This window comes from Sinocyclocheilus grahami, unplaced genomic scaffold (genome assembly GCF_001515645.1).
Source record: "Sinocyclocheilus grahami isolate Dianchi unplaced genomic scaffold, SAMN03320097.WGS_v1.1 scaffold775.1, whole genome shotgun sequence".
Lineage (NCBI taxonomy): Eukaryota > Metazoa > Chordata > Actinopteri > Cypriniformes > Cyprinidae > Sinocyclocheilus > Sinocyclocheilus grahami.
This window is the reverse complement of record NW_015505954.1, coordinates 254,546-265,927: the sequence shown is the minus strand read 5'-3', so window position 1 is coordinate 265,927 and position 11,382 is coordinate 254,546. Positions and strand designations below refer to the sequence as shown.

At 36.5% G+C, this 11,382-nt stretch overlaps 1 protein-coding gene across 2 annotated transcripts in view; it reads left to right on the top strand.

The window, feature by feature from the left end:
• Positions 1 to 6,941: 6,941 nt before the first annotated feature.
• Positions 6,942 to 11,382, top strand: part of LOC107561493 (sodium channel subunit beta-4-like) — a 24,795-nt gene continuing 20,354 nt past the window's right edge. Inside the window, exons 1-2 of one of the 2 annotated variants that reach the window (XM_016245948.1) lie at positions 6,942 to 7,211; positions 7,374 to 7,547. In XM_016245948.1, the coding sequence (XP_016101434.1) occupies positions 7,457 to 7,547 (91 nt within the window). In that variant the 5' untranslated portion in view covers positions 6,942 to 7,211; positions 7,374 to 7,456. Of the gene's footprint in view, positions 7,548 to 11,382 lie in introns of both variants that reach the window. The other variant, XM_016245947.1, reaches the window with a different exon arrangement.

The following is an 11,382-nucleotide window of genomic DNA, read 5'->3' as shown; positions in this document are numbered from 1 at the left end:
TCCATTTGCAGCTCAAATTCCTTGTAAGGGAATGTATTATTCATTCTTCTTCATCATCATCATCATCATCATCTTCTTCTTCTTCTTCTTCTTGTTAATTTCAATGTTTAATTCAGTTTTGCTTTATTGTATTACGAACCAAATCTGAGATTTACGTTCATAACTGTTAACTGTTATTGCTATGTATTCAATGATAATCAGTTCAGTGATAATCATGCATTCAATGACACTCAGTTACTTTGTTCACGTACACATGTACATTGTGAATTATACTGTATTTTAACCAGTATTTTTTGCATTAAGAGTAGATATTTGCATAATGTAAGCGACATCAGAACCACGTCCACAAAATGTAAAAAAAGTATCCAAAAAGATATAACAAAACCATTAAGCTCATAATTTGATTTGCTGCACAGCAGTTAACATTAAGCCAGCTTGTGAAATTTAGACTGTGGCACAATGATTTTATGGCTAGTGCTTTAGTGCTTGCCATTCATAGTTTGAATTGCCAGGAAACACTACTCTAAATCCCTGATTATCTTCTATTAGAATTAGACAACTATAGCCTAGTTACTTCTTTACATGTATTCATATTTAATAGTAGGCATGGTACTGTGTCATTAAATATCATTTTGAACTGTCAGAAGCCTGATATTATATTGAAGGTAAATTGTATCACTTATATGATGTAACCATGATACCATATTTTTGATTGTACAGCCTTTTTTTTTTTTTTTTATGCATCCGCCTATTCATTTCTACACCAAGATCATACAAACATAATCTTTATATGGGCATAATCAATAAAAACAGTCCAGCAAGGTTGATTGGAATGGTTTGGGGGGGTTTTTTGCCTGTTTTTCCATCATGCATGCCTCGGTTTTAGTGTCTCGTTGAAGGTCTGACTCTGGCCTACTTTAAATACATATGCTTGCACTGCACCATAACTATAAGCTGCACCACTGCTTGTTTTTTTTTTAATAAAAACAAAGAAACAAAGCATTTTGTTCCCGTCTCTTTTTAAACCTTTCACTAAAAATATTGAATTAACTGAAAGTATTCCTAAATATTCAAATAGATAGTTCCCTCAAAAATGTATTCATTTACTCACCCTCATGGCGTTTAAAACCTATGACTTTCCTTCTTCTGTGGAAAACAAATGAAGATCATTCCTTTAAAAGAAATATAAAATATTAAAATTAATATTAGTTGACCTCTATGAAAGTGGATAAAATATTATTATTGTAATATTAAACAAAATACTATTGGAATTATTGCATGAACATATTAATATTTAGTTTATTACAGCCAACTGAGATAGTTTTCATTGGTGTCAAAAAACAGCAAACGTTAGTGCTTGGCAATGTGCAGGACATGTACATTTGGGGCAGGTGTTTTAAATAGGTTCTACAGAGAGAAGCTGACAGAGGGGGTTGAGGGGGCAGCAGCATCTCTGCAGTGTGATCAACACCAGCTACTGCTGGAGAAAATTGCTACACAGGCAAAAGTGAAGGTGACTCATGCATGCATATATAGCTATTTATCAAAGTGGAAAAATAAGCCAGACACGACTAATTCAAGTTCAAAATAATACAAATCAGGTGGTCTGATAATTAGCAAACAGATGAGCACCATTCATTCAGTTAAACAGACCATTTGACTTATGAATCTCTTGATCAGTACTAATAAGTGTTTTTTTTTAATGATTTTAATGCACTGCTACTACAGTAAGTCAACAAAAACCCTTCAGCTGATCAATCTTGCTACAATTAGTTATATCTAGGATACACAAATGCATATTTCATAATAATTTGTATAATTCTGTCCTCAAATAAGTTTGTATTATTATTATTATTTAATTTTTGTCAATTCATCCAGGAATTGCAATAATCAAATTAATCGTAAGAAAAGTCTTACATAGAGTGTAACCTATTTTAATTCTGATGTGCTACATTTGGAAAAGGGCAGGCATTATGTGTGCACAGATTTGAGTAATCTCACAATTATGTGTTTTAATTTTGTTATAAATATATTAAAAGGATATTTACTGTACAAATACTTGAAAAATGTGCTATTCAATAAATAAACAAACGAAGGTGTAAAACATAATATTTGCATAAGTACAGCACACATTGCAAGTGGTAACCTGCAATTGTTACCTTTAAGAGCTATTTTTATTTGATTCAACCCTGAACTTGATTCAGTGATGTTAAATAATATTTTTGACTTGAATAAAACCATTTATTTCAGTGTAGACAATCCTCAAATGGTGTTTTTTTCATCGATCATGCTGGCAAGCTTTTTTGTATTGCCAAATTTCCCCATTAATTGTACGAGTTAAATCTTGTAAGTGTAATGAATTGTTAAGTGCTTCTTCTCTTCAGCATTTTCTACACATACATAATAATAATGTGCTTCATGTGGTACATGCAGAAAGTAATTTTTAAGTGTCAGATCAGGTACAAGTTGCTTAAGGATAAATAATATGGTCAAATAGACTCAAATAAATTTACACAGACTATATGTAAGTGGAGTGAGTTTAAAGAGATTCAGATGCATACATTCAAATTATAGCATGATAAAATTACTGCTTTACTTACCCATTTACGAAAGAAAAGTCTTCATTCTTTTTAAATGGCAAACCCGTCCTGTGAAGCCCGTCCTGCCCACTTCGCCTCCGCTCTCAGGCCTCAGTGTCACTGTTCACCATCCACACAGAAAGTTGTAGAAAAAGAGGGAAGAAGAGAGAAACAGATGTAGGGAGGGCTGCATCCTCCTGCAGACACTCTTGTAGTTGTTCCCGGGACGATACATCTCTGAAGAACTGCAGCATTGTACTTTAATGCAGAGTGAGAGAGAGCAAGAGAGTGAAACACATCGAGGGAGATTCTAAGGTCACTGTTAAGCACTTGAAATGCAGAGACTCTCACTCTCTACCTCTCCGGCTCGCTTTCTCCCTCCTCCTGCTGTCCTCTACACCTCTCCTCCTCTTCCTCCGCCCCTCCCCTCCATTCCTCTCTGCCTTTCCCTTCTGGCTAAGTTTTGCAACATCATGCTCCCCTCACTGGCGCAGTCCATGGGAGTCCAGCATCTACGCAATTACTGTTTGTTATTCATTTGACAACATTTCATGCATTCCAGTACTTGCATATCATTAATTTGATGCATGGCATCCCGTGTGTGACTTCCAGATGAAATCCATCCATATCAAGGTCATGTTAATGCAATATTCTTCTATTTTGCTTCACTATTACGTGGTCAATCTCAATCCAAAGCCAGTGATTGTGTTTCTTGCTCCGAAGTGTCCCAAACTCTGTCTTGTTAATGCCTTCCTCCATTCTTCATCTCCACCCTCCATCTCTCTTCTCCTCTCTCTCTCTCGTTTTTACTGGTTCTATACAGTAGATTGCATTATGGGAATCTCTCTCTCTCTCCCTCTCTCTCTCTCTCTCTCTCTCACACTCCACCCTTGCAGAAGCACACACACATATGCTGTTATATGGACTCCCAAGGTCACATTGTCCTGATTGTGGGTGTACAAGTGTGTGACCACAGGGGGTTGATGTCGAGTGCTATCCTATAAATCACAACGGCCCACACAGGATGACATTCTGTCAGTCAGATATCTGTGTGTGTGTGTGTGTGTGTGTGTGTCTCTGTTTGGATCATATGTCTGTGAAACAGCTGCTATCTCTTTTTGGTATCACATCTGCATCACGAAGGGTGCTGTTCATCAGCAAAGGTTCCCCACGATCAGGCCTAATGATTTAATCACAGTCATCAGAAACAAAACATATACTTACTTTTTCCAGACAATAAAATAAACCAACCCTATATATGTACACTTACCTATTATATAGTGTGAGAAAAGCAGTATGTGAAATATGCAGTGGTAAGTGAGAAATTCTAGGATAACCTATCATTTTTGGCTATAGTATGCCATATTAATTTGACAGGTGAGTCATAACTGTTATGTTGTTGTCTAGATAAGCCACATATGTCTTGAATGGCCAAAGTGATTGACTAGCCAAGTATCATAGTATATAAAACCCTGACCACAAGGGTCCCAGACCACATCCCCTTGTATTAAGCTTTCCCTTTAACAGCTGCACTTGCTGGCTCATCTGCTGTTCAATCCAATTTTTACAATTCTGGGGAGATGAGACACAAATAATCAAATAATCCATGGGATTGTGCGTTTCAGATTGCTTAGACTCACAGAGCCAGGCTTTTTAGCAGAATGAAGTCTGTTCCACTTTGCAGAGGAAGTTCTGGACAAGAACCACCAACTACAATAGGAAGACTTCTGAATGACAATTAAAGCTACCAACCACAGGTCATTATGTTTTATGCAACCTTTAACAATGGCTAAATAGAAACTGAAATTGTATTAAAAATTATGTAATGGAATAAGTGAATAAGTGCCTATATTTTACAGATCTAACTCAAAACAATGAGCAATATACAGTTTTGCTCATAAATATCTAGAATTATTGATACCTAGCGCCTCAAGCATTTGTATCTTTCAAAGATTTGATGGCACCAAAATTACAAACATTTAAGTACTTTTATAACATAATGTGCATGGAGCATTCAGCCAATCAGAGCTAGAGTTTTCCGCCAGTTTTTGCCATGTTTGTGTACTGTGTGCATGGGACGGTCAATGGAAAGACTGCAGTCTGTGAGCATGTGTTGTCTGAAGCTGAGGCTACAGAATGCTTAACACAACATTTTCTTGGGCTTGTAATAAATCTAAAGTATGGAGCTTGTGGTATGCTTGATTAAAAAAGGATATAAATTTAATAGGGAAATGCAATCATTTGTGAGCTAAAATAAACAATAGATATATTGACCTAATAGATAAATCTAGTGCTAGTAATAAATAAATAAATAAACAAATACATATTTTCTTTTGATTATTATTATTTTATTTTAATAATGTTTTTTATATTTATGGTATTTAATTATATTCTTTAATAAATAGTTATTAAATAATATTCATAAATTACATTTTGTGTTGAATCTAACGTAATATCATGGGGGCCAGGATATAAATAGTGTCACAGAGAGAGGGAAGGTTTGAGCAAACAGCCAGTCATTTGTTTACAAACCTAAAATGGCCACTATGGAAAACAAAACCGTCTGGATGCATTACTACAGAAAATAAAATGGCATCATAAATTATGCACATAATATATTTGATATCCTGAATGAGCTCAGCTGGGATACTACAGGACTCACAAGTGTCCATTACTTCATTTATCATGCATATTTAGTATTTCAGGCAAGCTAGGCGGTGTTTGATCCAGCTTCTCTTCCTGGAACCTTAATCATTGATCCAGTCATGCAGAGTGGTCTGTGGTTGGTTTTACTCATGGCCTGGCAAAGCTCCAAATAGAGAAACAGACAGAAAGAGGTAGATATTCATAGGATGGTGGGTGGGTGGCTTTTTTATATAATTATTTTTCCTAGATGCAATGAGATTAAATTAAGACTTTTGCTTGTGTCCTGCGTCTCAGAGGTCTTCTCAAATGTTTCTCCACAGGGGGGGGGGGGTTGCATGTGTCTCCTTCAGAGTTTCAAAGGAGGTCTCAAGAATGTCTCAAACTATACTCAGATTTGCCAAGATACCAAAGATTATCTGGGTTATGTTATCGCTGTTAATTTGCTAGCTCGTTATTATTACTTTATAATGACAATTTGAGTCTATTTTAATTTCACTGATGGAATTCTAGGAGCAACATTGGAGGCAAACACTCCTGAGAATTGTCAGAAATTAACCTCTTTATTAAAGGGACAATATTTTCCCCCTGGACACACCCCACCCCCAGTGACACCGTTGCTGGCCCAAATTGCACACTTGTCCAATCAATCACTATTCCCTGTGTAATGAATGTCACATAGTGCACTAAATAGGGAGTAAGAAGAAATCTCAGGAATAGACCTTGTCTATATGCCCTATGTTCACAGGTATTCTGTTTCTAATTGTATTAATTAATTAATTAATTAATTTATTTATTTATTTATTTATTTGGAAAATCCAATTATTTAATTTGTATATTATAATTTAAATACAGTGTTAATAAAATTAGAATAAAATGTTTTATTCATAAACATAATAATAATAATAATAATAATAATGATAATGATAATGATAATAATAATAAAGTACACTGTATTTTAGTCTTAATATATTTACAGTGCAAAATATTTTAACCAGTATTTTTGTCTTTCTTTTCTTTCTTTAAAAATAATCTAGACATTTCTTAAATTGTAAATAATTCATAATTACAAAGGCTGACTGTGATTTAAGTCACATAATTGTTTTTTAAAGCATTATATTTTTTGTGACTTGTATTTGTTGGAAAATATGAGACCCCTGTACTTTACCTACAAGAAGACTTAAAACACAAAATGAAAATGAAAACTGAAATATATAAAATGATACATAACAATTAAATCAACGGAAATTTATTACAGGGACCCCACATTTTAAATATCTGGGACGTTGTTGCCACTGTAAGTGCAGTTTGTGCCCTGCGTCATGTTTAATTTCTGACCTTGCTCCTGAGATGTGAAAGAGCAACTTCAGAGCAATAAAATATTTTTGTGGGGATAACTTAGAAAGAAAAAGTAGGGAAGGCAAAACACAGAAGGCAGCAGTAAATGTAAACTAATGAGAACAGAACAGACCGAACTGAAGAAATCATACATTCGTACTCCGATACTGAAACAGATATGGGCAGAAAGAAACAATCCTATGCTCACAGGCACAGGCTATAAGTGGACACACTTAAGGTTTTATGATCTCCACAGATGTGATTAGTCTAAAAGACAACCCCCCCCCCCCCCATCACACACCCATCCCCACCTCATACACTCTCCCGCCCTCCCTTATTTCTCTCCGTCTTTCTCTCTCTCCCTCTCACTCGTCCCATGCCTCTGCAGTGGCTCATTCTTTCCTGCACCGGCTACAGACACACCGCCCCCCCTCCACCCCTCCTCTGGCCACTCATCCCAGCATGCGGCACCTATTCAGGGGTAAGACAGACAGTCTCTTCCCCAGACTGAATGTGGAGCTCTGCACTGCAGCTGCTGCTGAATGAACGCAGCGTTTCCTGCGTCTACAACCACGGTGAATGAGAAAGAGTATCAGCGAGACACTGCCGGCAACTGAGAGCCACTGATCTGAAGATCAAGCAACGGATCAGGTGCTGCCTCAGTATTCCTTGTTCTCTAGTTCCTTCTCTCTCCCTTACCGGGACACACCACACAGGAGGATCAAGGGCAGGGAGATACTCTGCAAGATTTCCACAACTGAAAGTCTTGTCTTTCTGTTTTGATTTTTTGCCGGGTCCCCTGTGGCCCCTCAGACCTACAGTATCCCACCCAAGACGTACAGTGGAGGACTTGACCAGGGACAGACAGACAGGCACAAGTGGGCAGACAGACTGACATGGGGTTGCAAGATAGAAGATCATTCTTGCACAGGTTTGCGCGGTCCGGCGATGTAGTCCACGCCGGTCTGGTCGTCACACTTCTGATTGGTAAGTCTCTTGCAATCATTCCCCCTACTATACCTACCTTGTCCCTCTCTCTAGCTGTTTACTCCTGAGCCCACCGTCCTACACTTTCCTAATGGGGCGGCTGCCAAAATGCTGCAGTTTTTGCATGGCTTGCACAATTCGAGAGGACCAAACAAGCCGGGTTATACTTGTTGCTGTTTGTGGAGGTTGATTTGTTTGAAACATCTCAAGTTTCTAAGTCTCAAGAAGCTACAGACTGGGAGGATCAGGATCCTTCTCCTACCTCTTGTCAAAGAGAGGAATAGTGTCAGTACTTGGTACATATCAAGAGGGCATGATCATGTTGGCATCAGACATTTTAAATTGGCCGATATTGATGGTGATCATTAGTCACACTTGTGCAATTTGGTCTATAAAAGTTCATATTGAACATTTTCTCCTCCAACACATTAAATTGATCTCGTTAAGTGACTAATATTCTCTGGTGATTTGCCTTTTCTTTTCAATTGTCCTTCCATCCGTGCATGTCCATTGTACTCTTAAAAATCGGGGCGTAACCAAATAGAGTTTGAGGGGGAACACGACCGCACCAATTTTCATATTAGCGAGCAGTTGATAAGGGTTTTTCCAATGACTGATACTTGTACTTTTTGTACATATGGTACCACAAATTTTGAATATTTTGGTTACATCCATGAAAAACCTTCTCCATATGTTTCTTTTCTGCGCTTCATCAAATATCAAAATCTGATGATCTCACTGTAAAAGACATTTGCGTTACCTCAGCTGCAGGATGTTTGTGGGACGTGTGGCTTTCTGCTTTAGAGTGTCTTTATGATGTATTGTGCTGTGCGAGTCTTGAATCACACTGCACAACAGTATGCTGAGCTCACTGAATTTCGCCACTGAATTACATTAATTCTTATGAGCAGGTGGACCCTATTCTTCCAAGCAAATCCCCCTCCACTTTTCCCTTTACTGCTTGTGAAGGTGAATTAAAGGCCATTAAACTAGGTCATGTTCACTCTCTCCTTCATAGCATGAACTCAGACGGTTAATATGCATCATCTGCAGAGTTCCCAGTGGACTCTGGGAGGTATGATATATTGTTATATGTTCGCGGCACATCCGTCAGGTTATGAGAAGGTGCACCACTTAGGGACAAATTATAATCCTGACAAACGACACAGTTTTGCTGGTGGTTCGATTACAATTTTTCCTGTCAGTGTGCCTGCAATTGATAGAATACAATTAATTGCAATATAAATAATCCATATGTTGCCCATATAATTCATATATTATTAGAATTCATCAGATCCATGCCTGTAAGAAGGAAAAAAAAACATTGTTTAAAAGCCTACAAAATTTAACACAAAACACTTATGAAACAAAATAATTGATACTTCATCAGTCCAAAGAAGAGGATTGACTTACTTGTCAGGGTGAAACAAATCAGCGTTGACAATGATTATGCGTGGAGATTTTCGGTGGCAAGGGAATACGCAGAGGGCTGGAAGACCTTGAAAGACAGAGAAGTTAAATGGTACAAAAAAAGTACAATGCAGTTTTCTAATAGTACCAAATGGACATTGCTTGTATTCACTCATATTTCTTATTAAATTAAATGTCAACACAGTTTGTCCTGTGCAATCTGTATGAAAATAAACAAGTGGATAAGAGTAAGGCTCTATAAATAGTCCAAGAGCACACGTGTGTAATGTCATGGCATGCAGAGTGTGTGAACAGCAGTTGTGGTATCTCCTTTATGGTCACTAGTCCCTCACACCTCAGAGTGATTAGGACAAAAATGATTAGGAGCTCACGTCTGCAACCCTGAGCAGACCCTTTATCATCACTGAAAATTAGCAACATTACTAAATGACAGTACAGGACCCACTTGATTACAAGGAAAGCATCTTACTTATTGGTAGTTGCTGTCAGTGTTGCCAACTTCGCAACAGCTGCTAGATTGAGTGACCTTTCATACCCCTTTAGGGACTTTTTCAAAAAGCACACACAACAAATCTAGCAACTTCCTTTAGCTTCTTCCCTTAGAAGAGAATATAATATGAAGGCTGTGCTGTGCATTTAATAAATGTATGGGATACAAACAAGTCAGGCAATGTTGTGGTTATAAATCATGATTTTAGCAGTGCATAAATGCAGCTTGGAAGTAACAGTCATAATAGGTTGCATTTCAGTCACTATTTCATACTTATTTCACAAAAAGAGAAACATGTGAAAATGAGAACAGCTTTATTGGGAATTTGGATGTATTAAAATACAGTATGTGAGCACAGATGTAAAGAGCTGACTCTAGGCAGTATGCAATTATGGAATGATGACGTCATGAACATACTAATTAGCACATGACATCATCTAGCGACATTTAGCCATTTTTCGAGCAGGCTTTGGCTGCTTTTCATTGAATATTTCTTGCAGTCAATTCTTGAACTTTTTTACTTATGCCCACAGTCTGTGTGTGGACATTCATAGCAGGGATTTTGGATTTTCATAGCAGCAATTTATGAATTAAAATGACCATTTAAAGACTGTTTAACATGTAAAGATTGTTTATCACAGATAGTATAAAGAACATAGTACTTAAGAGTATACAGAAATAAAATGGACAAATTGTAATCAAAGTTTACAGAGTTTACTTGCATGACTTCAAAATAGCAGCCCTCTGGCCACCAGCTGGACTGACTTGCCTTAAAGAGACTTTGGTTTAATCCAACAGTAAGAGCTGCCGGCTCTGAAGTATGTTCATGATATGCTGATGTCACAGGCTGTTCTGAACCAGACATGGAGTCCTGTTACAGAGAGTAGATATAGTTAGACATCACTCTCCTCTCTCTTTCTCTCACTCAACTTCTCTTGCTTTCTCCCTCCATTCCCCATTTGTCCTGTCAAGTAGCAATATGAACCTCATACCACTGGACATTAGGGTTTGTGGTATGTATTATGGGTAAGAGGTGGAAGGTGAGGTATAGAAATTTCTAAATGCACACTTTTTTTTTCAAATGCTTAACTTCCTCTTTTTTTTTGTAATGCATTGCTTGGTAAAAATATTGTTTACTGATTAATCCAATATCAATTCCTAAACTACAACAATCAATATTTTAATCTTTTTTTTTAAGAAAATGTACCCTTAATGTTGTATGGCACGAGTTACAAATCAAGAGCTTGTGAATCAGAATCAAATCAAAATGTGGCACCCGGTCCTATATGAAACCCAATAAACATTGAGGCTGCTTGAGCAATCTCAAATTTTTTGTTACAAAGTTCCAATTTGCAACAAGCAAAAGTATAAATGGACATAAGGCCAAATAAACAGACATGAACCTGAAAGTGCATATACCGAGTATGAAAACAAAAACAATTCTTACATTCAAATATTAAATTTGAAATTGAAATAAATTTGGTAATTATTTAATCAAACAATATCTCAATACCTTAAATTCTTATACATTTTGCATATAACATATCCAGTGATATTTTCAGAAAGGATACTGGTGCACCTTGTCTCTCATTTTTACTCTGTCTCATATGCTCACAACTATGAAAACTTTGTTTCATTCATATGTGATTTTTATTCTTAATATTATTTCAATTTTTATTTCTGGAAAGCTATTAAATTGACGTGATGTTTGGCATCTTATGACTGATTGTAAAACATTTGAATAGCTGTCAAGTATCTCACTGTTCAAATAAATTAACAACACACACAAATAAGCAATCAGAAGGATCACAATCAAATATAAACCAACATTCATACATTAACTTTACAGAATCAAATTTATAATATATATATATATATATATATATATATATATATATATATATATATATATAT